The sequence below is a fragment of the Chanodichthys erythropterus genome, chromosome 3 (assembly GCF_024489055.1).
Source record: "Chanodichthys erythropterus isolate Z2021 chromosome 3, ASM2448905v1, whole genome shotgun sequence".
NCBI lineage: Eukaryota > Metazoa > Chordata > Actinopteri > Cypriniformes > Xenocyprididae > Chanodichthys > Chanodichthys erythropterus.
In genome coordinates this window covers 50,738,856-50,766,791 of record NC_090223.1, presented here as the reverse complement: position 1 = coordinate 50,766,791, position 27,936 = coordinate 50,738,856, and the positions used below count along the sequence as shown (strand labels likewise).

Genomic DNA, 27,936 nt, shown 5'->3' with positions numbered 1-27,936 from the left:
TGAAAGGGTATTACCTTAAACTTTTGAAATGTATCACGATTTCCATAAAGATAGTTCTTAGTGAGCATAACAGACCAAAAACATCAACTGTAGTTCCAATAACTAATAAAATAATAATAGGCCAAATAATTATATTCAGGTGTTAATTATTGTCCATACCGATGGCTCAAAGGAGAGTTTTGATTTCCAAGCCACAAGCTCCATCTGCTGGAAGAACCACTGCCAGTCCTCAGTCGTCTGAATGCAGTGCATCATCCCGCCGCTCGAGGCGGTAAAGAGCAGCGGGATCGAGAAGGAGCAGCACAAAGAATGCGGAATTGCGGAAGTATAACGTGATTCTGTTGTCGGCACCAACAATGAATATGAATTAAGCCAGGAGTGATAAGTTGACTAATTTACATAAAGCTAAGACGCAGCAATCAGGTTTTTGGACTGGAGAGAGAGTAAAAGATGTCAGACAGCAGCAGATCAGTCGGCCTGCTGTCATATGAGACACTTGTGCATGCGGTGGCAGGTGCAATGGTGAGAACTGTAGTTATTTTCCCATTAATGTAATAATATTGTAAATGTGGGATGTGTGTTAAAATGTGTTTTATTGCCTTGAAGGGCAGTGTGACAGCAATGACAGTGTTCTTCCCTCTGGACACAGCCAGGATCAGACTCCAGGGTCAGTTCTTCTTCTCATGCATGATTTGTTTTGAGTTGCAGTGGACAAATGGTATTTGATATAACGTTAGGTCTACTGTATTGTATTTAAATGTAGTAAAGTTAAGAAAATAATCATTGAATTTATGAAACTTAAAACAATACTAAAAGAGAAGAGTCATGGAAATTGTTTTAGTGAATAAAACATGCTGTGCTTTAAAATATTGAATCAGCTAGAAATGTTTCTGCTGTCTCTATTAATTGATCTTCAAAAATATAAAGCCTATTTAATTTCATAGCTAATACACAAATTTCTAAAGTCTCTAAATTATTATCAAGATCAAACGTTTGCTGAAGAACCTGTTGGTCAAAATCTACTACATGCCTTCTGTCATCTGATTGGTAGTTCATACATTTTTAGCAAGTAAACAGCCTTTTAGTATAAGTGTTAAACTTCCACCTTCAGCTTGTGGTTTGCGACACTTTTGCTGTGAAACCTTTACACAGACAGCAACATAGTGTCAGGCCAGATCCGGCCCTTATCTGGTCCGCATGTCATCCACATTTATCATCTGGGCCACACTATGTTGCTGTCTGGGTACAGATTTTTATCAAATAAACTTAAGAATAGCTTTTCTATTGTTATTAATACTTCAAGATGAACACCTAATGGACTGAAGCAACTTTTTTACTTGATTATCTAAACAATATTTTTAGAAAATCATGTTCAGATGTGAGCATAAAATATGATCCATCAGGATTTTTTTATTTGTTCATCTCTCAATCGTTGTTGTAATGCATTGCATTATACATTTTAAAACTACAGAGCTTTGATCATTAAACTAAGCATTTAAATATAATTGAAATATCATTGATTTACAAACTGTCAGAATTTCATCTTACTTTTTCCTTCTCGATTAGGAGCTCCATATTCTTATTATATCATACCATATGAACCATAAAAGCCTCATGTGTCAAATATGATAATTAACTAAAAAGCATGCAAATATTTTGTATACTTTGTCAAAAGTTTAAAGAAAGCATTCAGTTTCAAAATGTTTTGGGACTATTTCATGTCAGGTGTTTTCAGGTTTAAAGGTGCAATATGTAAGAATTTTGCAGTAAAATATCCAAAAAGCACTAGGCCAGTGTTATATTTTGTTCACTTGAGTACTTACAATATCCCAAATGTTTCCAACCATTTGTAAATCATGAGAAAATTGCGATTTTAATCAAGGCTCCGGGACGTGTGAGGAGTCGCCTGTCAATTGCATCATACCCACGTTAACCTCGGTTTCTGGTTTTATTTTGTAGAAACCATGGAAACAACAAAGACGCTTTAATATTTACATGTTTTAATAGCCAAGTGAACAACTGTTTTGATATATTTATAGATAGAAAACTAATTGTTTTTGTATAGCTCAACATTTAGTCTTATTGTTTAATTTGTTTATTTTTTGCGAGTACCATGCTTTACCATGCCTCAGAGAAAAACACTATTTTGTCAAGTAGCTAACATAGCATAATCAGATGCAGCTTTATTTTTAGTAACAGTAATATAGCATTTTCTCCATCATACAGTGTTTTAAAATTAATTGCATGCCATTTATCAACACAAACCATCCAGCATTTATTAATAAGATATTCTAAAATCAATCTCTTACTGCAGTGTGCAACAGTGTCTCACAGCAGCCGCCGAGTAAATGCACAGAGTAACTTTATAACATCATTTCAACACTCTCAAATGTATCTAATATGATAAACAGAGCTGCGTAACCTCATACTCATGAAAAGCAGAAGCGGCGCCGGCGACTGTGTCATAATAAAAGTTCTGCTCGTGAAGCGCGTGTTGCGCAATCACTCCTGGGCCTCGTTCAGCTCCACAACACTCGCTCCTGCTCTGCTTCAAACTACAGTAACGTTAATAATCGCATCCATGAACATGATTTCTTCCTGAGTCCAATCCTAATTCTTTTCCCCAGACCGTTGAGGTGAAGACCACATGTCCCAAGATTCCGCGCTCAAGCTTGGCATCATCAAGCTATGCCTTTGTTTTGAATAGGCCTCTAGCGACCTCTAGTGGACATAAATCCTACATATTGCACCTTTAAGTATAAATGTGGCACATAGCATCTCATTCTCTTAATGATGAAAAGGCGTGTAGAATGATTAAATATTTCACATTTGTCATTGGTTTCAGTGGATGAGAACCGGAAGTCCCAGTCCACTCCCATCATTCTGGCTGAGATCGCGAAGGAGGAAGGCATGTGAGTTTGTGTTCACTGATTGTGACAGATCATGACTTCTTAACCCTTCTAGAAACAGAACGTTGATTTGTCATCTGCACTTTATTTTACACTAAGCATTATTTGGCTTTGCTTCAGCAATATTAAAGAGACATCCACTCTTGCATTGCGTGTTTGGGCATTTTGGGGGCGGAGCAATGAGGGCTGTGTTTGTTTGGGTTGATTTCAAATATCAACAGTGTTTCTCAGATATCGCTTACTGTCTGCTTCATTAAACCACCCATGAACGTGCTTGGAATTAGGTTTGGAAAAAACAAAAGTACATTTCCTGTGGTCAGACTTTGAGCTGGATATGCCAGGCTGCTTATTTCAAGATGTCGTTTCATTGTGTTTCAGATTGTCTCTGTATCGAGGCTGGTTTCCGGTCATTTCTAGCCTGTGCTGCTCTAACTTTGTCTACTTCTACACATTCAACACACTGAAGAGAGTGATGGTCTCGGACCGGTCCAAACCTGCCAAAGATTTGCTCATGGGCTTCATATCAGGTACTGAAATGGTGTGCTGAACCTTCTCAATCTCAGTTTCAGTTTTTCACTCTCGCCTCCACGTTTCTTTTGCTATTACTGGAGTGTTATTGTAGAGCTGCACGAATGATCAGAATAAAACCGGAATCGTAATATGGTTTAATGCGATTATCAGATAGCTTGAATTTGAATGAATAAATAAATGAGCTGCGTATTTCAGAGTAAAAAAGGCTTCCTGTTGTTATTTGTCAAAATAAAAGTTTGATGGTTTAATGTTGGAAAATGAATAAAGACATAAATATTAGTATTATAATTTTCCAGTTGTAAATAGTGTCAAATAAAACTATTAAAAACATATCTGTTAAATGAAATCAAGCTGAAATGAAATAAAATATAAACATTTGTTGAAAATCTTAAACTAAATAAAACATGAAAACCAAATATATATATAATTTTTTTTAATAAATCTATAATAAAAGTAAAATAAACTAAAAAAACACTGATTGTAATTTTTCTTAAATAATTTTTACAGTAATATATACAATAGTAATATTCATTTTGATTTTATTTAGTATTTTTTATATAATAATGATATATTTTTTTTTAAAATAACATTTGCAGTTTTTATCTGACACATCACAATTAGATTCTTACTTTATCGTTACTTTTCAATGTTATTTTGACATTGAAAATATTACTTGACCTGTAAGCAATTAACACATATGATAATATCCACTCTTTTCTTCTTGTTGTTGTTGTTTTGTTTTCATTTAGGCACTGTTAATGTGCTCCTGACGACTCCCATGTGGGTGGTGAACACACGACTGAAGCTTCAGGGGGCAAAGTTCAGGAACGAAGAGCTGCATCAGACCCACTATAAGGGCATATTTGGTCAGAACCGCTCACACACTCATTTATCTGATGAGGTATAAACTCCAAACCAGTGTTCAGTCAAGTTGTTAGTTAGTAAAGCACATTTAAAATTCAGCCAAAGTGCTGTACAGAAGACAAAATGGCTGTTTACTACATCTTTCTCCAAAATATAGAGCTTGATTTGATTGTAAACTTATTCTTACTGCAATGATTTTTAGATCACTGCTGTATGTAGGGCTCGTATGATTTCTGCAGTGTGGAAAACATGGATGGAATTGTGAAATCCAGTCATAGAAATGGAATTTATAGTATAATGGAATTCAGTGTAATGGAGTTTGATAAAATGGAAAACAATTTGGGAAAAATAAAATGGAGCTTAGGAAAAAACAACTGATTTCATAAGGTATCTAAGGAAGAAAGTAAGGAATAGAAGAAGTTTGTGCAAGAATGTGGTGAACAAAATAATTACAAAACTATTTCATTAAACTTATAATTGTCAATTTTGAGATGTGTGTCAACTGATTAGAGACAAGAATTAAAAAATTCAGTGGTATAAATCAATAATATCAGTAATAAGAAAAACAGGTCTACGCCGTCACCAATAAATCAAATAATTTTGTCGTTCTCCTCTCACAGATGCCTTCTCCCAGATAATAGCCAATGAGGGAGTGGGAACGCTGTGGAACGGGACACTGCCGTCTCTTGTGCTGGTGTTCAACCCCGCTGTGCAGTTCATGTTCTACGAGGCCATGAAGCGAAGAGCAGGACGTGGAGGCAGGAAGGTGAGGGACGAAAAATTCCACCGTTCATTAATCAGTTTGAGAAATAACTAAAATGTTTGTTTTTTATGGGCAGATATCATCACTTGAGATCTTTCTCATCGGTGCCATCGCTAAAGCTATCGCAACATCTGCAACGTATCCTCTGCAGACGGTTCAGGCCATTCTGAGGGTAATATCATCAATATGATTGCATTGAAGTGCTCCATTATGCTTTTTCAGATATGACCCTTCATGTAATGTGTAATAAAGCTGTTTGTGAATGTAAAATGTTTGCAAAGTTTTAAAGATCAAAGAGCAGATAAATGGAGTTATTGTCTCCTAAAAGAATGAAGCAATTCTCAACTACCTGAAATGAGTTGGCAGTAATTCATCTTACATAAAATAAAACATACTGGGTCATCTGACCAATCAGAGCAGAGCAGGATTTTGGATAGGAGGAGTTTAGAGAGACTGAATCCTTTATCAAACCATTTCAGACACAAAAAGAGGTTATGCTGCAATGTATATATTGAAAAAAATTAAGTGTTTTTTGATCTTGGATGTATGTAAACCTAATGTAGGAGAATACAAAACAAAATGAGGAACTTTTGAAATAGCATATGGGCACTTAAAACCATTACATTGTATAATACAGCTGACAGATGCTGATAGACACAGTATTACTATTTTTAAAGCAGTGATTGTGTGAAATATTTCCCCTTGCTTCCTCTGCAGTTTGGCCAGTATAAGTCAGATGGTAAAGGGGGTCTAGTGGGCAGCCTGAGGAACGTGGTTTCTCTGCTAATGGACCGGATCAAGTAAGTCAACCAGAGTCACTGTAGTTTAATGCTCAGTTTCAGTAATATTGCTCATCAACCAGGGTTATTATAGTTTGATACAACTAAAACATTTCTAGTACTTGAAATAAAATAACCTTTAACTAAAATAAATATAAATTTAAAAAACAACTTATTTTATTTCATCTAGTTGGCAAGGAAACATTTCTCCTTCTTATTTAGATTAACTTAATGTACTTAAAACTAATAAAAACAATATAGACACATTGAAAAGAAAACTATTAATAAAAACTATAATAGTATTTCAATAAAACTAAAATAACACTATCAAGCAATATTATTTTATATTTTAATATTAATATTGATATATTTTAATATTGACATTGAATATTTATATGCTGATTCGCTCATTCATTTTCGTCATCATCTACAGTAGCACTCAATTAATCTTTAAAAACATATTTTAGCCGATCTCATAAAGAAAATAACATAATTTCAGTAATTATTTGAGTAATTCATTTTTATTATAATAATTTATAATGCGTAGCATATTATATATATATATATATATATAAATAATATATATGAGCAATATCACACTCGTAGCCGTGTGATATGGCTGTATATCAGCACGCTGTGATTTGTCCGTAGGCACGAGGCCGCAGGTAATCACAGCGTGCTGATATACAGCCATATCGCACGGCTACGAGTGTGATATTGCGTTTATACAACAGTTCGACGGCACGAGTGTGTAAATAAATAAGAACAACAACGGAGTGTCTTTAAAACCCTCTTTTGTGCAGCACTACTTCCTTCCACCACGGATTCAAATCTCAATTTGACAGTTGGACCAAGCCTCAGTTAGTAATTCTAAAACGTCACTTCAGAACTAGTAACGAAGGAACGTTGAGTCGCTTCATTGAAACACATTGAATTTTCTACAGTATTAGAGAGAGAGACAGAGAGAGAGAGTAGCTATTACCTGTGTCTGGTATATTTCATTACATTCATTCTTCAAGTCGATGTCCATAATATTATATCCTTTATACAAGTCCGTTTGAATGCCCGCTGAGGAAAGCGATCTTTTTTTACAGCTTTGGGAATTTTCCATAGCACCACAGCGCTAAAACAACTTCCTTTTGCAAAAGTTACTTTCAATTTAAAAGTCTCTTGTGACTCTCTGACTAATTCTCCTGTAAAGTGTTGCCGCCATCTAATGGCGTACTAATGTAATGTTCACTCAATCCATATTACTTAATGGACATATTTATATAAAATAATATTTATTGAACAACATATAAGCACAATTGTACAGTTCAGTCAAACATAAAGCACTAGTAATTAAAAAAAAAATAGGTCACCATTTACGCTGGTATGTGGGTTTTACAAATATTTAACGAATGAAAAGGATTTTAAAGAGCTTGTGACAAAACCTCCTAACTCCATTGGATCCTCAAACTGTCAATCAAGCCTCGTTAATCCGCCTCACCTCCTGAATGAAGTGCGCACGCAGTTTGGACATCTCTGTGCAATGCAAAGGTAAATAAAGATCTGATGTCTGAAAAAAAAAATTGTAAAGCGTTTTCTTTACTCAAAAAAAAAAAGTTTATAAAGTTTAATGTTTTACATATTTGAAGTGGAGAAGAGTCTGATATGTCCCGTCTAGTTGTAGCTAATATGCTATATAAGGATGTAACGTAACGTTTATTATTATCAAATTTAATATAGCACAATTCGACTTGCTCTGTAACAAATAATAGATTAATAAGACCAAAGATTGCCCGTTCTATGTACTCAAATAGAATTATGTCTCGTGTTTAACCACTATAAGAGCCAGCGGCAAATCCCAGAGGCACTGGCCGAGATGAAGCTGTTCTAGGCGGTTACAGAAGCACTGAACGGCCACTGATGCACTCGAGCTCGCATCTCCGAAAACGTCAAAACAAATTGTAAAATAGGCGCTGTTATTAAATATGAGTCACATATTTCAGTTCTAAACAACTACATTCTCGCCTAAAAAAATATTAAAACTACAGTTCGTGGTACAAGAAGTAGTATTTGTAAAAATTACGGTTGATTTGATCCGCCGCCATGACGGTCACTTCAAGCGGAGTGATACAAACGGTGAAAAGGCAGTAGGAGTGCTGTTATCACTGAAATATCGCATGGCTATCAGCCAATCAGATTCGAGAACCAGACAGAACTGTTGTGTATATATATGTGTATATATATATATAATATATAATTCCCCCCACAAAATACTATAGAATTTATTGGCTTTTATTACATCAAAATAATTAGCGGTTTGTTGGCCAGAATTTTAGTATCAATGACTCCCTATTTATTTGTATTCTCTTTCTATTTTGATGTCTGCAGTGTTGTAGTTTCTATCAAACAACATGGCTGAGTTGTTTTGATGACTCAATTGTTTTATCCTCTGTGTGACAGGAGACACGGGCTGCTGGGTTTATATAAAGGTCTGGAGGCGAAGCTGCTGCAGACTGTGCTGACGGCGGCCCTCATGTTTGTGGTGTATGAGAAGATCACTGCTGCCACCTTCAAACTCATGGGCCTCCAGAAGAAACTCAAGCACTGAGATACTGTAGCCTTCATTCATGACTACCTCTCTAACACACACACACACACCCTCAGGAGGAGATTCACATATCCCATCAGTCACTGCTCCACTAACATGGGTTCATCTGGGTAAGGTTCAGTCCTACCTGAACACAGGTCAGTTTAAAGCATGAAAAAAGGCATTCATGTACCTTTAGTTTTTAACATATTGCATTTTATAACTTTTTTTTAAGTTTACATGATCGTTTCTTTTATCAGAGTCTTAGAGAAAATGGTTTAACGATTTAAAACATCTTGTGCCACAGGAAGTTTTTTAAAACATCTTAACCAGAAGCAAATCATGACATTGGTTATGAGTGTTTCTGAATTTAAAAAATTAAAATCCTGTCATTTACTCACTCTGATGTCATTCCAAACCAGTATTGTTAATGCAAACTAAAACTATGGACCCTTTTCACATTTCCGGGGCTCTCAGAAGTGAAAGTCGTCATAGTTGGCTAAACATTTATAGCAGTGCACAGGAAAAGACAGCAAATGTAATTTTTTTTTTTTTTCACATTTGCTCCAATAGCAAAAGAAAAAAATCCTTTAGCTTGCTTACGACTCTCCAAAAGAGTGAAAAAAATATCGAGAGATTGATTACGTTGGTCAGAAGAAGAAAGATGTTGAATTTGCCGTCACTCCCTCAGCCATTGTAATAGAAACACCCTCACAGCAGCGTTAATTCATTTTTTGTAATTAACTGCCAAGGTAATACAAAGTTTAGTCTTATAAATGTACAGTATGCTATGTTTTTTAAATATGAAAAACTTTACTAGATTTGCAATGTTGATAACTGGAAATGCATCATCACAGTCTTTGAAAAGGGTCCATTAAGTTGTTTTTGTTGATGGAAATAAGGCTGAAATCAAATATAAACATTAGTTGGAAAAACTTAGTTACCTCGTCAACTAATGGAAATAAAATATTAAAGTTGAAGTACTAAAATTAATAAAACTTAGAAATGAAACTAAATAGAAATAATAATAAAAAAATGACAACAGCACATAACAAAATGACTAAATCTAAAAGTATATAAATAATACTAAAGTAATGTTGTTCCAACATGAAAAACGTTTCTCCGAATGTCCAATGTTTTATAGAAAAAGCCAGCATTAACCTGATGAGCTTTGTAAAAAGACAATAAATGCCCCAAGTGTATGGAAGAGCCTGAAATATGCATCAATATTCTTCCCCTCCGCTGAAGTTCTTAACTGTGGATTGACATCAGACCGGTTTAAATGTGGAGTGAAATTTGAGAGCTATGGCAGACAGCAACATTTTACACACACACACACACAACTGTTTTATGAGTTTAGAAGACCTTGACTGTAACTTTTAGGGCATAGTTTTAGCATAGAAAGAGCAGCATGAACATTGTTCAGAATATATTTTGTTTATGTTTGTAACTACACGAGAGTGAGTAAATGATGGCAGATTTTAATTTTTGAGTTAAATTGTCTAATAGTACATATTTGGTTTTCATTGGGGAACTGAAAAGTGTATGAAAGTTTGAATTAGGGACATCTGTCATGTGAATAGAGATCAATTAATATATATTTGGCACAAATGGTATTGTGCTTTGATAAATGCAGTAGAGCCTTATAAGGGATGTGCTTCTATGTCACGTGACAAACCAAGCAATGGTCTTAAATGGAATGTAATTTGCTTTACCATCAATAATATGGAAGGATAAAATCTGGAGCTGATCAGAGCTGTCATCTCTGATCCGCCAAATCAATGTTACTGATTCTGAAATATTCTCAAAGCCTGTTTTTGTTTATATTGGACATCAATTGGTGCCAAAATTGTTCATTGTACAATGTAAAATCTGGGTCCTGGAGCAAAACCAGTTGAGAATCACTAATCTAGAGGATGTTTTTCTTTTGTGATGACTGGGTTAGCTGATTTCATGGCATTGACTGAAAACTCCCAGTTTTAATTTGAGAACAAAAAGTACTTTATTGGATTTTGAGTGTATCCAATTATATTAAAGATCTCTTAAAGGAACACTCCACTTTTTTTGAAAATAGGCTCATATGATATGGCTAGGAACTATACTCTCATTCAGGCGTAATAATCAAGGAACTTTGCTGCCATATCATGGCTGCAGCAGTGCAATGATATTACGCAGCGTCTCTCACAAACGTCTCCATGGTTGCAAGGCACGTTCCCTGTGCAAGCAGAGGGTCACAGGCGCTGCGTAATATCATTGCACTGCTGCACCCATGATATGGCAGCAAAGTTCCTTGATTATTACGCCTGAATGAGAGTATAGTTCCTAGCCATATCAGCCTAGAAAATCACAACTTTTTATTTTCCGTCGGTCTTAGTACACGATTTAACTACAGAAGAGTCAAGTTTTAAATAGGAAAAATATCTAAACTCTTTGGTCATTTTTAAGCGCGATGCTAACGGTCTAATCAGATTCACTGAACTATGCTAAAAGTGGTACCGCCAGAACCGGAGATCGGCTGAATGGATTCGAAAACGGTAAAACTCAACTGTTTAACTCTAGGGGAGTTGGAAAATGAGCCTATTTTCAAAAAAAGTGGAGTGTTCCTTTAAAATAGAGTTGCACGATTAATCGTTAAAAAAGTCACGATCTTATTCCTAAATGAAAATTATGTCTGTTAAACCTTTGACGAGTACGATTAGAGTGAATGTTCAGATCTGCTTTTAAAATAATTCAAATTACTACTTAAGTAAAAGTTTATAGTTCGGATATAAACGCTGATGTCTACGGAAGTGATCAAAATAAAGTAAATCAGCTTTTGAAAGTAACTTGATGTTTTAAATAACAATTGTATGAATTACATCATTACACCAGTAGGTGGCGACAAGTGACTGTTAAATGTATTTGGCATTGAAACGTAATGAAGTAATGAAACAAAGTCTTGACGAGTGAGTCATTGAATCATTCACTCAAATTTAAAAAGTAAAAAATTCTAATGAAGTATATTTAAATAGACTGCAGCAATTAACGTCAGAGCCTCTAGTAAATTGTTATTTTGTTTAGTTGCCATTTGAATTGCGGGAGAATTGTGCAGCTATAACTGTAGCGTTCATGAAAGGCATTTAAAAACACACCGCTCAGTGTAATCCTGAGCTTGAGGTCAAGGTGAATTTATTCACACCATACTTGCCTTAAATATGCATTTTTGAGAGAAAAACTTCCAGTTTACAGAGGACTTACCTGCTGTGTGTCAATGAAACTGGTTTGTCGTGTGGACCATATACAGATTATTAAAAACTAAAAGAGTTTACATAATGAACTTGCAAATAAGACTTTGTACTTAAGTTTCTTTATTTCAAAATTTATAGCACATATGTTTTTGTAAAATTATTTGTATAACCTCTGTTATTTAACTGTACTTTTTGGCATGTTTAAATGAATTGCAAACTTTAAGCGAATGCTAATAAAAGCGTTTGATGAAGACATGTCCATAGTGATTTCTGCAACATAAATATCAACACAAAAGTATGGAGCCACGCACATGACAAGATATCATGGACACAAAGTCCCCATTACTTAAATGGTGGCCATACTAACAAATTAACTAAACTGAGAGAACGAAATAAAAAACCATGGCCACAAATTATGTCTTGGCAACAAATTCTTAATTTGCAGCCACAATATCTTCTGCATGTCGTGCAAAATCTCTGTACAAAAGAATATAGTTGGACATTTCATAGTTGGAGTCATAGTGTCGCATTCATGACATGCAAATTGTAGGGGTGTCAAACGATTAATCGCATACAAAATAAAAGTTTGAGTTTCCCTAATATATATGTGAGTACTGTGTCTAATTATTATGTAAATATAAATACAAACACATTCATGTATATATTTGAGAAATATTTACAAGTATATATTTTTGTTTTTTATAGAATTTATATATAAATAAAAATATTTTGTACTTAACATTTCTCTTGAATATATACATAATTATACACAGTACTCACACATATATATTAGGCAAACTCAAACTTTTATTTTGTATGCGATTAATCGTTTGACAGCCCTAGTAAATTGTTTGAAAAATCATTCTTAAATAGTCACATAAAATTTAATGAATTTACATAACCGTTTTACAAGAAATTCTGTTTGTGTTTCCTGCCCATTGTCATTTTATTGAACTGTTAAAATTATAAAAAAACAAATCTGACTTTACATATGTTGATGACGACTACAAAATGTACATAACAAAAGCTAAAATAAAATCCCAATATAAAAAAATTAACAAAGTGCGCATGGACGTAAAGTCAATGTTTGTTTAAACTGTTCTTTCTAATGTCCCAAACTGAATCCAGAAAACCAAATTGTGCACAGCACCGATACAGTATGTTAATGACAGATAAAAATGACAGCATGTCAATGGTGAGATGAATGCTGGCTCCTCGTGTCCTTCACGTACCACTCTGGTAAGAATGTAAATGGAGAGTCTCTGTGGACGGAGTAGGTCACATCTCTGTGTGGATCCCATTCGAACAGGTACACCAGTCTGAAAAACATCACATTACATCACAGTCAAGTCGTTAAAGTCAGACCCATTTTACTTGTGTATTCTGACATATTTCTAAGTGAAACAATGTTCAATCTGGAAAAACAAAACAAAACCGTATGATGGGGCTTGATTTCAAGGGATACCTTGGGTTGTCCTCTTTGACGACTGATTTAACGAAAGACAAGAAATCGTTGCAGAAATTCATACAGACTGTTGGCTTCCAGCAGTTGATCTCGTTCTACAGAACAAAGAGAAATGAGAACATCTCACTTCATTGTTCTGTAATAACATCAAAATGTGCTTCCTTTTAAGGTCATGAAAGTCAAACTTTTTGCTATGATGTATTCTATTCCCCTGAACAAATTGGTTCCCCAAACTTTTGAATGGTAGTGTAAATTAGAGCTGTCTGCTCAATCATGAGTGGAGTTTTCCTGTGCTTTTCATTTCATACTTGTCTGCACTCCTATTGGGACTCTGTCACTACAAACTCCTAAATTTCAATTTTTGTGGCTTCACGATGTTGCCCTTTAGAAGGCTATGTAGGTACTAGACATCAAGGCATCTCTGTAGGGTTTGAAGCTCTAAATTCAGACCAAACCAAGTGGGATTGAAGCTTTAATATGTGGTTATTTAAAGCAAACCTTGATCAGGTGTGATATTTTGGAGGTTTGGAAGGTCTCAATAGACACCACTATCCCATCATGGTCTCGAAACCCAGCGACTATCTGTGGCACTCCAGGAAGAAACGACTGCGCCCACCATTTTAGCAGCTTGTACCTAGAAAATGTACATAGATGTTTTTTTAGAGGCTGGCTGCTGTTTTCACACCAACTTTTCATTAATGTCTTATAATTATTTCAACCTTTGAGAAAAAAAATAGCATTTGACCACAGCGAAGAAATGTGTGTAAACTATGCCTTTTATGTTCTGTTCACACCAATATGAAAATTTAGTTTGATAAACATTTTAATTTGAACAAACGGCTGGTAATGCATTTGTTCAGATGAAAATCTGCATGGTGTCAATGAGTCTTGTCCAAAGTCTTAGCTGTTACATAAAACTTACTTGTTGGTGGTTACAAACAGACTATTTTGCAAAGTGACAGTAAACAACAGATAACCAGTGCACTTGTTTCTCTGCCCCATTAGGTCTACAGTATATCTTTATGGTTATGGTTATAGTATCATCCTTGGCATGAAAGGGCCTTTAGTTTTAAGGCAGATTACACACCTGGATCATTTAAAGAAAGCATTTGGTGCACACTCGCACATGATTTGTATTAAAAGTTTAGTTCACCCAAAAATTCTGTCATTAATTAATCACCCTCATGTTGTTTCAAACCCATAAGACCTTTGTTCATCTTCAGAACACATATGAATATCTTTTAAATGAAATCTGAGAGATTTCTGTCCCTCCATTGACAGTCTACGCAACTACCACTTTCAAGCCCCAGAAAGGTAGTAAAGACATCATTAAAGTAGTCCAGTGGTTTAACCACAATTTTCTGAAAAGTGACACGATTGCTTTATTTGCGCAAAAATACGTGATTTCCCAGTTTATTTACGAAATATACATTTCAGACGTGCGTTCATGCAGCGACGTTTGCTCTCGCGTCAACACTTTGTGCTGCTCTAGTGAATGTTGTGTGGAAGATTTTTAGTAATCAGAGTGTAATATAGCCATTTTTACTGTACTATTATATCTGACTTCTTGCTCTGCCATTAGATCCAACAAACTGTGTGTGTGTGTGTGTGTGTGTGTGCTCACATATTATGAGTAGCCATAGAGAGAAGCATGTGATGATCTCGCGCTCAGTCATATAATAGTCTTCTATGCAATGATCTTATGCTCATATATGGTCAACTGAAGACTCTTTGTGCAACCATCATATGAGGAAGCATGTGATGAACTGAGATCTCTTGTTTTGCTTGGTCTAGTTTAAGATACACAATAGCAGTATATATGAAATGCATCGACTCCACCTTGATTGGATTATATGAAAAACTGTATTAAAGGCTGTCGGAGACAACAAACTGGAGATCAGCTCGGCTTTGTAATAAAGTCTATCTTCTTGCATCAGAACACCAAGAATGATTTTTCACAGAGGCAAAAGAAGCCACTATAGTCGGTGAATAATTTTTTTGTAAATAAAGTGGTCAATTATGTGCAAACAAACTTGTGTCGCTTCATAAAATTGAGGTTAAACCACAGGAGTCACATGGATTACTTTAATGATGTCTTTACTATCTTTCTGGGGCTTGAAAGTGGTAGTTGCGTAGAATGTCAATGGAGGGACAGAAACTGCTCAGATTTCATCAAAAATATCTTCATTTGTGTTCTGAAGATGAACGAAGGTCTTACGGGTGTGGAACGACATGAGGGTGAGTGATAAATGACAAAATTTTCATTTTTGGGTGACCTAACCCTTTAAACTATAATTTATCTGCCCATTTAGAAATGTTTCCTTGTTAAACTGAAACATGAAAAAATTGCAACATTGTAAAAAAGAAAAATGTAATCCTTGTTTCAGAATAACTTCTTATTCCTATCCTTTCACTTCCTCTAATCCTTCTCTATTGTAGTTTATGATACTCTGAGCACTGCCTAAACTTGTATTGTAAGCATTTCTTCCCCCGGTTTCACAGACAAGGCTTAAGCTAGTCCTAGACTAAAATGCATGTTTAGCTGTTTTAACTGAAAGCAACTTGTACTGACATATCTTAAAATATGTCACTGCCACTGTTTTGTATTAAGATACACACCAGCAATGTCTTTTTCTAGGATATGTTTATAAAAACTACTTAAATATCCTAATTGAACTACGGTCTAATCCTGGTTTAGCCTAAGCCGTGTCTGTGAAACCAGGCCCTTGTGTCTATTTGCCTCGTCATGACAACTTGCTTGTTGTATTCCTCATTTGTAAGTCGCTTTGGATAAAAGCGTCTGCCAAATTAATAAATGTAACAAAGCAAATGATCTACAGGTCAGAAGAGGTCCTAAATCACACCTGTGGAAGTTACTTCGTTGTTTCGGGGTGCAGATCTCTGCGGATGTCTTGAGCTCCACATAACATCCCGGAGCCGGAGGAGCATCAGGGTCTTTGACGCGGCAGTCCACCTCCCCAGAGAACAGCAGCTTATGGTCGGCCAGACGGGTCTGAACCACCGTGCAGAACGCCTCATTGGTGTTCACGACGCCCCCCGGGTCTGGAGTGCCATCCACATCATCTTAAAAGACAGCACAGTGGTCGATCAGCAGCGAGATCCTTCACTATCAGCAGTCTGATAATACTCGACGGTCCCAAACCTGCGCAGGTGTACTGCTCAAACTTGTAGCCCCAGTACATCATCTCCTCCTGCCGCTCTGACCGGGTCATTCGATTCGCTCTGGCAGCCTCCGTTTCCACCTCACTGATGTAGATGGTGCCTCTGAACTTGGACGCGGCCAGCATCCACCCCTCCTGAGTCTCGTATGGGGTGGTCAGCACTTTGGTTAGGTGTCCTCTCCATGTCACAAAGTCCACACCTAGAGCACTGCAAACACGTACAATAACTCAAACACAGAAACAAGACATCTGTGCAGCAGTGTTCGCTTAATATCATTGAGATACTCTAGTTATTTATTATTATTTTTTTAAATATTTCATTTTAAATGTTTAATGTTTCAAGTTACAAAGATATTATTTTAATGTTTTTATGTTTTTAAAAGGTTAGTTCACCCAAAAATGAAAATTCTGTCATTAATTACTAATAATAATTTCGTTTCACACCCGTAAGACCTTCGTTCATCTTCAGAACACAAATGAAGATATTTTTGATGAAATTCGATGGCTCATTGAGGCCTCTATTACCAGCAAGATAATTAACACTTTCAATGCCCAGAAAGCTACTAAAGACATATTTAAAACAGTTCATGTGACTACAGTTGTTCAACCTTAATGTTTTGAAGCGACGAGAATACATTTGTTTTGAATCAGTGGTTCTGAAGATGAACGAAGATCTTACAGGTGTAGAACGACATGAGGGTGAGTAATAAATGACATGTTTTTCATTTTTAGGGTGAATTAACCCTTTAAGTAAACTATAATAACCCTGTTGTGTAGTACACACAATCGGTGTCAATGATGTGACGCTCAAATCTAATTAATATATTAAAAATACAGTAAAAAGTAAACACAAAACAGGAAATTATATCAGAGAGAGGACCACTGCAGACCCTCATGAGTCAAGGTCAATAAGTTATTAAAATTATCAGTGTTAGTTTAGGTTGTAAAAATGTCATGTGGTGAAGCTCCCCTCAAAAACATACTGATATTTATGAATTAAAGTGTTAGTTCACCCAAAAATGAAAATACTGTCATTATTTACTCACTCCTATGTCGTTCCAAACCCGCAAGACTTTTGTTCATCTTTAGAACATAAATGAATATATTTTTAATAAAATTTGTGCAATTTCTGTCCCTCCATTGACAGCCACACAACTACCATTTTGACGCTTCAAAAAGTTCATAAAGAATTCATAAAACATCCATATGAATCGAGCGAATTACTCCAAATTTTCTAAAGAGACACACAATCACTTTATATGATGAACAAATTTAATTTAGGCTTTTATTTACATATAAACATTCATCACGCATCAGTTGTGGTAAACGGAAGCTCAAGCATGTTTGATTGACGTGTCCGAGAACCAATGAGATTCATTCTCGCACGTCAAGCAGGTTCGGTCCACCTTCTGTTTATGTTAAGACGCTCGATTCATATGGATTAGTTTTACGATCTCTTTATACATTTTTCAAAAAGGAAGTTACGTAGGGACAGAAATCCCTCAGATTTAATTAAAAATATCTTCATTTGTGTTTTGAAGATGAACGGGTTTGTAAATTATTTAAATTTCATTTTTAAGTGAACTAACTCTTAATAATTCGTGATATTTGTAAAAGGCACATACCTCGGAGCTCATTGTGGGCCTGTATTTAATTGCACGTTACTCGTAAAAACGAATTATTTATAGACACACTAAAGAGCGCAGAGAATGTGTCTCTTACCAGCTGGAGGACGAGGTTTGGTCTCTGGTCTGAATCTTGTCTCTGTTGGCCAGAATCCACTTCAGCACGTGATCAAGCTTCTCTTTCACGCCATCATCTCTTTTTACGAAGCGGCTGGTGTATCCATCCCTCAAATTGAAATCTGGACTTTTTCTGGGCTCAACATAATATCGCAGCTGCCTCTGATCATTGAAGAAGTTCCTGCGAGAGTCCAGCGAGAAGAAGCCCACCTCCACCGGCTGCTTGTACAGGGGGAAGTTTCTCTCATACAGCTGTCTGCGAGTGCTCAGAGTCCCGGCAGGTCTGTGCTGGGCTTCATCCGGTGCTGCTCGGTGTCGTTTATCGCTGTTATAATCACTGCTGGGGTCTCTAGATCGTTTAGAAACGGAGTCATGGAGATGGTCCCTGCCGTAGCTTTGAGCCATGGCCTGTTTTTATTGGTGTATGACGAGTTAACCCCTAACGTATACTGATCTCAGTGTTATTAGCAAATGCGTATTTACCTTATGAATGAATGAATACTGTAGAGACAGTGAAGTTCAGTGCAGTTCATTTGTCAATTCTCCCATTGAGAGCCATACAGAGTTCATAACTGACAAGGCTATGTGATAGCAGCAACCCTACTAACGTTAACGTTACTCTCATTAGCTAACATGTCTTCATCAAGAAATTAATAATGTGACGCTCCTAAAGCTGAACGAGGACCTTAATTAGGATTAAATGTATAGGCTATCTCACCCAGATAGCATATACTGTTAGCGTATCAAGCGTGTAAACAACTATGAAAATTCAGTTTCAAAATTAAAGCCCCTAAATGCACACTTCAAAATAAAAGCCTATATACATATGAATCAAAATGGATCATTCTCATTCTTATATGCAACATTGCATTGTTCATTATAAATGCTTAATTCATTTATAATGTATTTAATTTATTTAATAGGGATTTTAAAGTCAACATAAAATATAATTTCCCCCCATTTTCTAAATTCATATTATAAATAATACTAAAACAGTACTAAAAATTGTAAAAAAAAAAAAATAATAATAAAAAAATGCAACATTATCTGACAATGGGAAGTAATTGATCAAAGACAATTTAAGTACATATTTGCAGTGAAATAGAGTGACTATGATGCTCTGACATCATTTGTGTAGTTACTGTACCGCTATTATTATGAATTTTTGTCTTTTTCTATACACAATAAAATTTGCTCACCTAAATAGATGGTTGTTGTCATGTTTTTACTAAAATAACTGCCATTTGTCAAGTTTAATTGGTGCAGAAATAAAAAAAATAACAGGCATCAGGCTGCCATGTCACTCAAAGTCAAAATGTCCTGTAGAATGAGAGGAAAAGGCTGCACCTGAAAATGCATACTCAGTTACATGGCAGATGCTCCTCAACCTAACAAATATATTATTGAAGATAAACTAGAGTATGTACAGACGTGTTCCAGTTTGTAATGTCTAACAACAGACCAAGCAAAAGGGCCAGGTCAGTAAAGTTGGTACTATATGGTAGGCAAAAACAGTGACAAAAGAAGTATGTCCGTATTCACAGTACTCATGAAAGTGTTTAAAAAAAGTTTAGGATGACCTACTGCTTCTGGCAAGATTCTGAAGTGTGCATATCATGGACGATGCACCTTCACTCTCTTCCTTTGTAGAAATGAAGTGAAGCCACCAGTGTCCCAATATGGTGCTGACATCTAGCGCTGATTCGGGACATGAGTCTGCACAGTAGTGAGTGAGAAGTGGATGCGCGGTATAAGGCCCCGCCCATACTCCCGCAGAATCAGTTAGTACAGTTTACTGCAGAACAACTCATGTCGGTGTGAAATAAACAGCTATGGAAATGAAGAAATTAAAGTTAAAGCATCAATCTCAGTTTTTTTAGGATTTGTGTGGCACACTTGGTGCATACAATGGATACTTTACTATCCCATGAAGCCACAGGAGAGGATTTGTAAATAGTGGTGAAATGACACAACTGATGCTGGAAGGTCACATGATAATCACAACATGGCAAATGTAGTACATCCAAATTACATTCATACTACACACACTCATACTATATAGAACATACTTTTTTAAAAGTTGCAAAGTAATTACTTATTCAAAATAATTACCTACTCAAGAGAGTATGCAATTTCAAACACAGCCAAAGTCCCTTTATTCCACCATGAGAAATCTGGTCACCTTAAAAGGCAAGTCATTTCACTCAGGCGGCCATCTTTGAAACGCTATTTCAGTCATGCAAGTGTTGCTCCTATCTCTTTGAATGGGGAAACTTGAAATTCTCCAAAGCTGTTCACCAAACTTACGATTAAATTTCATATTTGAAATCACCAACGAAATCTGACGACAACTCTTATGCTCAAATAGCATTATTTTTCAGGCTAGACCAGCTAATGCGCATGTGCAGTCATAAGTGCGCGGCTCAGAACGAAATGGCAACCGGAGCTTCCAACAGCGGCTGCAGTGACATGATAACTTCATCAATCAGCGATTGGTTCTTTTATTTAGAAGGCGGGACTTATTCTGCCATATTACGCGTTGCAGCTTCTCCCATTTATAAGTAATACGAGTGCTCCATCTAAAGTCTTATGTAAAAGCCACTGCATTTCTGGTAAACATACATTTCAAAGGGTTGTAGCTTTGTGAAATCCACACAGAAAAGACATGACAGGTTTGGCAAAACTGGAATGAAGTAGAATCCCCAACAGATACTGTAGCAAATGCTTTAATTTCACAATGGCAGTTGACATCAAAAGCAAGATTTCCCAAGATTTGGCATGTGCATTTCTGAATCCTTTAGAAAAGAGTGTTTAAGTTTAAAAGAACAGATATGCGGGAACCAGCAAGAGTACAAGAGCTTTTCAATTTACAAAGTATACATTGGCCAGCAGCAGCAAACATTCCTTAGAGCTCAAAGATTATACAACAATCTAATTATCAAGCATTCTTTGAGGACTTCATTTGCATTCATATTCATGGATAATGCATCACAGAAATCCAAACCAAGAACATATAAAGTAGAACAGGATACTCAGTTACATGGCAGATGCTCCTCAACCTAACAAATATATTATTGAAGATAAACTACAGTATGTACAGACGTGTTCCAGTTTGTAATGTCTAACAACAGACCAAGCAAAAGGGCCAGGTCAGTAAAGTTGGTACCACTTGGAGTCCATGGGAATGAGACAGATCAAAGTTAAAGACAAGAGCATAGTGAAATCACTATCAAATTGACCCCTACATTCTTATAAATGAGATATTTACAATACATGTCAAACACATTTATTTTAGTGAGAAATTCTGAAGCCTGAGGATAAAAAGTCACGTTAACATAATATCACAACTGAAATATTAAATGAGCAGAATATACCATTAAATACACCACTACAGCAAAACAACAGTGGCTACAAATCCTCTCCATATTCAACATATGTAGGAAAAATGGCTCAGCAGGAAGGAAACTGGAAAAAAAGTAAAAGATTCAGCTCTGTCTATCAATGGGACAACTCCTGAGATATTTTTAACAGTGATCTGTAATGTTTTTGTAAGTTAGAATGCACTTTTTGGCCTATTGTAAATTAACTTCCAGTGTAAAACATGAGGTTGCACTGGTTAAAAAGCCACTCTGTGCGTCTGTGTGTTTGGGAAACCCTAAGTATCTCTCAGCATTTAAAGAGAGACTGATTCACATTGTGTCAAACAAACACATTACTGGGGTGTGGTTTCATAAACTAAGGCCAGAACTGTGGTTTACTGAGGTTGCGGGGAGCTGGAACCCCAGGAAAAGAGACTGGGAAGGCGGAAGGCAGAGTCTCTTCGTGCTGGGTCAGGAAGAGTCAGGGTCTCCGGAGCTGACTTCTTCCTTGGTCTGTCCTTGGGCACAGATAGGAAGTCTGGAGCTTCAGTGGAGAGGGGTGTAGAGGGAGCGCTGGATGGCCCGCTGCGAGCGCAGGCTGGCAGGGGCGTCTCGCTGATGGAAATAGCTGGGGGAAAGGTGCCCAGCTTCTTATTGGTGGCTTCCTGAGTGGCTCGTTCATATTCTCTCACTTCCTCCATCGTCATATCTTTAAACATCCAAGCAAAGAAATTTATATTAGTGGGCTGTAGTGGACATCTGAAACATGGAGGCAAAGTCTCTTCAATCAAATGGTAATTATTGGACTAAACCAGGTGCGTCTAACAAGTAACCCTGAAGAACTTAGTTAGCTGGACCAGGTGTGTTTAATTAGGGTTGAAGCTAGGGGATCGATAATCATGATGTTTAAAAAATGAAATATTGTTAATGTGTTAATTAGGGGTGTCACAATATACTGGTATTGGCGATAACCGAATTATTTCAAATGAATAGTACTCGTATGATAATATAGAACGTAAATTATCCAATATATGGTTAAAATCCCACCGTACAGTAGGTGGCGGTTTTGCACCTTAGCGCTGGTTGCCACCTGTCATAAAACACAAGCACACACAGCATGCTGCTGCTACTTCCACGTAAAAGCATGTCGTCGGATATGACCAATGAGGCACTCTAGCCACACTTCAAGAAAGTTAGAGCTTGCCAGTGTGGAAGTTTTTTGGATTCTGCGAAAATGACCCGTTAATCAGCCCAGTCTGCAGGACTTGCCAATCAATAGTGAACGCAAAAGCCACCAACCCCTTCAGTTCCCTTCCGCCTCCATTATCTTGCAGATTTGGCCACTGTACAGTAGGCTTGCTACGATAGTCAGTGTTGACGGTGTTAAGCCGCAGAACACAGAGACTACAATTAAAAATTGAATACATCTGCTTAATGCAGCTTGAGCCAAACAAGAGTCGCAGCACAGATCAGCAGCAGGAGTCAGATTTCATTTATCACGAGAGTGAGGAGTTGACTGACAAGACGATGGCGGAATATTTTTGGGTTTTTGCAATATTTTGGATTTAAACCCAGTGCTAATAGAGAATTGGCAAGGAATTAGTTCTGTTCTAGTTTTTCATTTAGAATACCCCGCCATTCAAGCAACTGCCACCCCCGAATTGGCGCTAATTTGACAGAGAAAGTAAAATCCGAATTAATTGATCATTCCGTACCCTTATGAATGCGGCCCGTGCGGCCATCCGCATATTATTATTGCTTTATTTTGAATTAGCAATTTAAAAGCAAGGTGCAAAGGAGGGGAACGTGCATCCCCCCTCCCTCCCGTTGATACCGGTATAACAGGTCGATTAACTGGTGGTAAAATTTCCTCACTGTCACAACCCTACTGTACAGAGAGTAAGTTGCCATTATTTTCCTAGTCCTGAAACAGGACATGTTACAGAAAAGGTTACATATGGCTTTTATTCCTAAAATGTGCTGATTCAGATGAAAATGTATGGATTATCGTATGTTTACTTCAAATATCTTTAGAGAGCATTTTTTAAATATATTTTTACCCAAAATAGGGTGATTTGAGCATTATGGAGCGCTAAACATTCGTATGTAATTTATAATTAATTTATACTCAACACCGGAGGCCACCCTCGTGCATAAAGTCCACAAGTGAGACTCGTGAGTAATACGTTTCAGAATATCCCTAATATGAACAAATACATCCAGCGATCACTATAGCTGAATAGCAGTGGAAAACTGCGGACTTGGGCTACTTTAACGCTGTTGCTGCAGGTTGTTTTTCATGTACACAGGTTGAAGCGACCCCAAATAACATGATATTTAGCCCCTGGAATGCAAATTTTAACTTTTCGGGGGGTATATAATACATAAAAATATAATAATAATAATAATATAATTTAAAAATATAAATTATATAATAATATAATTTCTTTTTAATTTCTATTTGGCTGATAGCATTATTATTATTATTCAAGATTTCTATTGATACCACAATCGTGAATAATTTTGGCCATGATAACCTTGCAGTAAAAAACCTTATCCTTCAGCCCTAGTTGAAGCTAAACTCTGCAGTACTACAGTTTGACCCTCCAGAAGCTGTGTGACAGCCCTGGACCAAACAAATCTAATATAATTTCCTATTTCATCTGATGTTCACAATTTTTCCATTAAGAAGCAACAGTAACATATTTCATGTCACCTTTATGTGTTTCTACAGGCTGTTGTTTGCCTATTATTTATAATCGTCTTCCTTTTGGACCATTAGTCAACAAATCTTTGGTAATGATGTCATATCAGTACCTTTAATTAAGGGGTGTCTGGTCTTTCTCCTGGAGGGCCTGCTTCCTACAGAGTTTAGCTCCAACCTATCTGCCTAGAAGGTTCTAGTGATCCTGAAGTCCTTGATTGATCTGGTTCAGGTGTTGAATTAGGGATAAAGCTGAACTCTGCTGGAAGGTGGCACTCCAAGAGCAGGATTGGACAACCCTGCTCTAATTCAACCAACCAACTACCTGCAGTGACCTCCCTCACACTTACTGCAACCTTAGGAGCTCACTGAGAATGTAATAAGCTTGAAAAAGAAAGAAAGAAAACACAAGAGAAACACTGCTTCCCTCCCTCTTGCTGTCTCCTTTTTTGAGGATATGAATCTTGAATCTGAACACTTTCAGTGTTCATGACTGAACAATTTTCAAGAAGTGTTATCTAATCAGTTTGGTCAAGGTCCTTGATGAGAACATGAAGAACAACTTTAAAGAGTTGAATTTTGTCAGCTTAAACATGTCTTTTCTGTTTGTTTGTTCTTGGAGTGACTCATGCAAATCTAAACACGGTTATGAGCTATGGATCACGACATCCTTCAGCATCCGTGAGGTTTGTTAGTCATGACTCTGGGACAGAGTCAACACAAAAGAAACCACCATAAATGTAAAGAGATGAATAAACAGCAATCTGTACACAGCCTTCCCTTCAGCCTGATTAGATGACTGGTTGCTCAGTGCCAAACTTACCAATCCACTCGTCAACCCAGGCGAATGCCTGTCTATGACCCAGCAACAGCACATCCCTCACCACCTAGAGAAAGACAAGATAATATATATGGTGATTGTGATTTTGCAAAGCTGGATATGTTCCTGGATCTCTTGTTGGTCCAATTCCCACTATCAACTAGCTATTCACTATGATTTTTGCCTCAATAAACTCCTAATTACTGCTTATTAATAATTAGTAAGGTAGTTCCGTTTAGGTATTAGGTAGGGTTAGGGATATAGGGTCATGCATAATAATAATAATAATAATAATAATAATACATTTTATTTCTTAGGCGCCTTTCAGTACCCAATAAGGCATTAATATGTGCTTTATAAGTACTAATAAACAGCCAATGTCCTAGTAATATGCATTTTAATAAGCAACTAGTTAATAGCGAGAATTGGACCGTAAACTAAAGTGTTACCAAAAAACCTACTCCTAATCTTCCCAAACCTCAATTCTAACAATAAGCTTAACCTATCCCTAACATCAGAAATAAATAAAAGGTTAACAGGTATGTTGTTGAAGCCCCAGCTCCAGCACAAATCTGACTAATCCTAACCCTAAAATCGGATTGGCTGACAGGAATGTTGTTCCAGAACAAAAAAATAAATAAAAAGAAAAAAAGATGATGATCCAGGAGCTTGTCCATGCAATATCATGGTAAGAAGATCTATTTATAGATCTGTGTGATCTGCAGTGAGAGTATTTGCAAGGTTGGGATTTTAGGGGGCTCGTCCGGGATATGTACGTGGAGTGTTGGAAATTACCTTGTGCACAAACTGCTCCACACGTGTCTGAAGTCCCCACACCTCGAACTTCACTGTCACAAGCTTATAGGAGCACATGATGGGGTCCTGCGTGTCTCTCCATCCCTCCTGCAGTAAACCCCGGGCTGTCTTCTTGGATTTAAAGTGTCGTGGGTCCTGAAGTGGAAATACAAATTGAAAATGGCACACAGAGTTAATTTTTATATACTTAATTAATTTACTAGAATGTAACATTTTAATTTTTTTGAGATTTAGAATAGAAATAAGACAGATGATGATGGAAAGAAAAGTGGAACCCAGATCAGGATATTACAGGAACCCACATGCCAATAATGCAAAACCCTAAATCAAGGCTCTGACAATTGAATATCACATTATAATTGTGAATGTAAAATCACTCTCCGGTTCAACTCTGATAGAAGAAATCTGTATTTGTAAATGTTTTATTTCAGTTTTTTTTATTTCTACTCAGTATTATTGTTTAATGCCTGTACCTGCCATCCAGTTCTAGCTGGAAATTTTGCATCTTAGTACACACAATTAGAGAGTGAATTCTATTTAAAAGTGAACATTACTTTGCTCTGTTAATTTCAACTCAACTCAACCGACTCAACGGTGTTCCACAGGGTTCAGTACCTGGCCCATTTCTACTCTCCTTTTTCACCAAATCACTTTGCAAAATGATCAACTCTCAGAGCTTTTCCCCATCATTCATATGCAGATGATACTCAATTAATTAATTCTCTTTTCACCCTCTAACAACCGATTATCATCTGGTATTATCGCATTTCTGGCAAGCATTTCTGTCTTCATAACTGAACTTATTGAAAACCAAGCTGCTGATCATCCTGGCAAAGAACCAGCCCTGCCAAGACCTTATCTTTTAACAGACAAAATCATCTCACACAAACAGAATGCCAAAAATCCTGAAATCATAATCAAAGAGGTCTGTTACACCTGGAGGCATCTGTTCTTGTTAATGGCAGTTGAAATTCTTTAATGGAAATTCTTCCATCTTTGCTCATGGTGCACAATTGTTTTTGACACAATGACCTAAACTCTAAATGCCATGCGACTAATGTGAAAAAAAAAAAAAAAAAGTTAAAAACATTTGTCCCAGCATAAATGTCAGAAATAATTTCTTTAAATGACCATGACTAATACACTTATGCCCAAAGTATACTTCAGTTTAAATGTGAATGCTAAGTATACTTTATTTGATTGCACTAAAAAAAGTTTCTCTCATCTAGTGTCTGTGATATTTCTCTCCAAAAGTTATTACCGAAAAAAATGTCTCATTTACACTAAGGTTGTGGGTATCTCTTAACCCCCCTACAAAAATACTGTTCAACATGAGCATCTATTGTTGCAGTATCCAGCAGTTTCTAGTTATTTTCTGCTTCTTTTTCAGCTATGAAACAACGGACCGGGTTAGGGTTGCCACCTTGTGGACAAACTAATTGGCGCACGTGTACAGTATACGCATACCATAGCCTACATGTTAAAACCGAAGTATACTTTGGGCTTACAGCAGAGGGAAAGGAACAGATTTGGTTGCTCACTTGTGTTTGGAATGACCCAACAAATAGTGTCCCCTATCCCGCAGTGTCCTTAAAGGGCACAAAAATGACAGTTGGAACTTCCCCAGAGTGGGATCTTTGACTGAGATCCACAAAAAGGTTGCGTTGCTCAGCAGTATAGAGGACTGCTGGGAGAATCATGGTGGGTGGCATTTCTTATACCCTTGAAATTCACCTTTAGTCATACTCTGTATAATACTCAGATATCTATAACAATTATACCTTACAATGCATTGCAATTACATCAGTTTAACACCATGTCCTAACCAGATGCTAAAGCAATTAATATACTACATACCCCCAACATACTATGATTCGATTATTTGATTCTTTTTAAACCATTGTTAGTGCCCTGATGATATTTTGCAATGTTATTTTTTCTCATCATATTTCATTCAAATCATTTACTTAATGGCATTCATTTTTTATTTTGATTAAATAAACATTGGCAGGATGAACATTACTTGCTTTATTGGATTGTGTCACATTAGGACATAGTGCTAAGGTTGCTTTCCATGACACACATGATTTTATTTGTCTAAATAAGGACTAGAGTGATCACTTGTCAGTCTAAGAACTGCAGCTGTTCTTTTTTCCTTCCACATCTAATTCCACCTCTGCTTTTTTTTTATTCTTCAAAC

The 27,936-nt window shown here is 36.5% G+C and overlaps 3 protein-coding genes across 3 annotated transcripts in view; 1 reads left to right on the top strand and 2 right to left on the bottom strand.

Moving 5' to 3' along the window:
- Positions 1 to 319: 319 nt before the first annotated feature.
- Positions 320 to 10,531, top strand: slc25a17l (solute carrier family 25 member 17-like). The gene is made up of 9 exons (XM_067377058.1): positions 320 to 522; positions 607 to 667; positions 2,846 to 2,912; positions 3,288 to 3,436; positions 4,190 to 4,306; positions 4,925 to 5,070; positions 5,144 to 5,239; positions 5,785 to 5,867; positions 8,295 to 10,531. The coding sequence occupies exons 1-9, from the start codon at positions 451 to 453 to the stop codon at positions 8,440 to 8,442; spliced, it is 939 nt and encodes a 312-aa protein (XP_067233159.1). The 5' UTR covers positions 320 to 450; the 3' UTR covers positions 8,443 to 10,531.
- A 149-nt stretch (positions 10,532 to 10,680) lies between these two features.
- On the bottom strand, positions 10,681 to 18,835 carry dxo (decapping exoribonuclease). Its single transcript, XM_067377046.1, has 6 exons — positions 18,018 to 18,835; positions 16,277 to 16,503; positions 15,978 to 16,197; positions 13,612 to 13,747; positions 13,114 to 13,208; positions 10,681 to 12,967 (listed from the first exon to the last, which is right to left on the bottom strand). The coding sequence occupies exons 1-6, from the start codon at positions 18,440 to 18,442 to the stop codon at positions 12,838 to 12,840; spliced, it is 1,233 nt and encodes a 410-aa protein (XP_067233147.1). The 5' UTR covers positions 18,443 to 18,835; the 3' UTR covers positions 10,681 to 12,837.
- A 1,922-nt stretch (positions 18,836 to 20,757) lies between these two features.
- pitpnc1a (phosphatidylinositol transfer protein cytoplasmic 1a) overlaps positions 20,758 to 27,936 on the bottom strand; it is a 115,327-nt gene continuing 108,148 nt past the window's right edge. The window contains exons 7-9 of the mRNA XM_067382692.1: positions 25,716 to 25,871; positions 24,924 to 24,987; positions 20,758 to 22,105 (exon numbers count right to left, since the gene is read on the bottom strand). Of these exons, the coding sequence (XP_067238793.1) occupies positions 21,792 to 22,105; positions 24,924 to 24,987; positions 25,716 to 25,871 (534 nt within the window). The 3' untranslated portion in view covers positions 20,758 to 21,791. The remainder of the gene's footprint in view (positions 22,106 to 24,923; positions 24,988 to 25,715; positions 25,872 to 27,936) is intronic.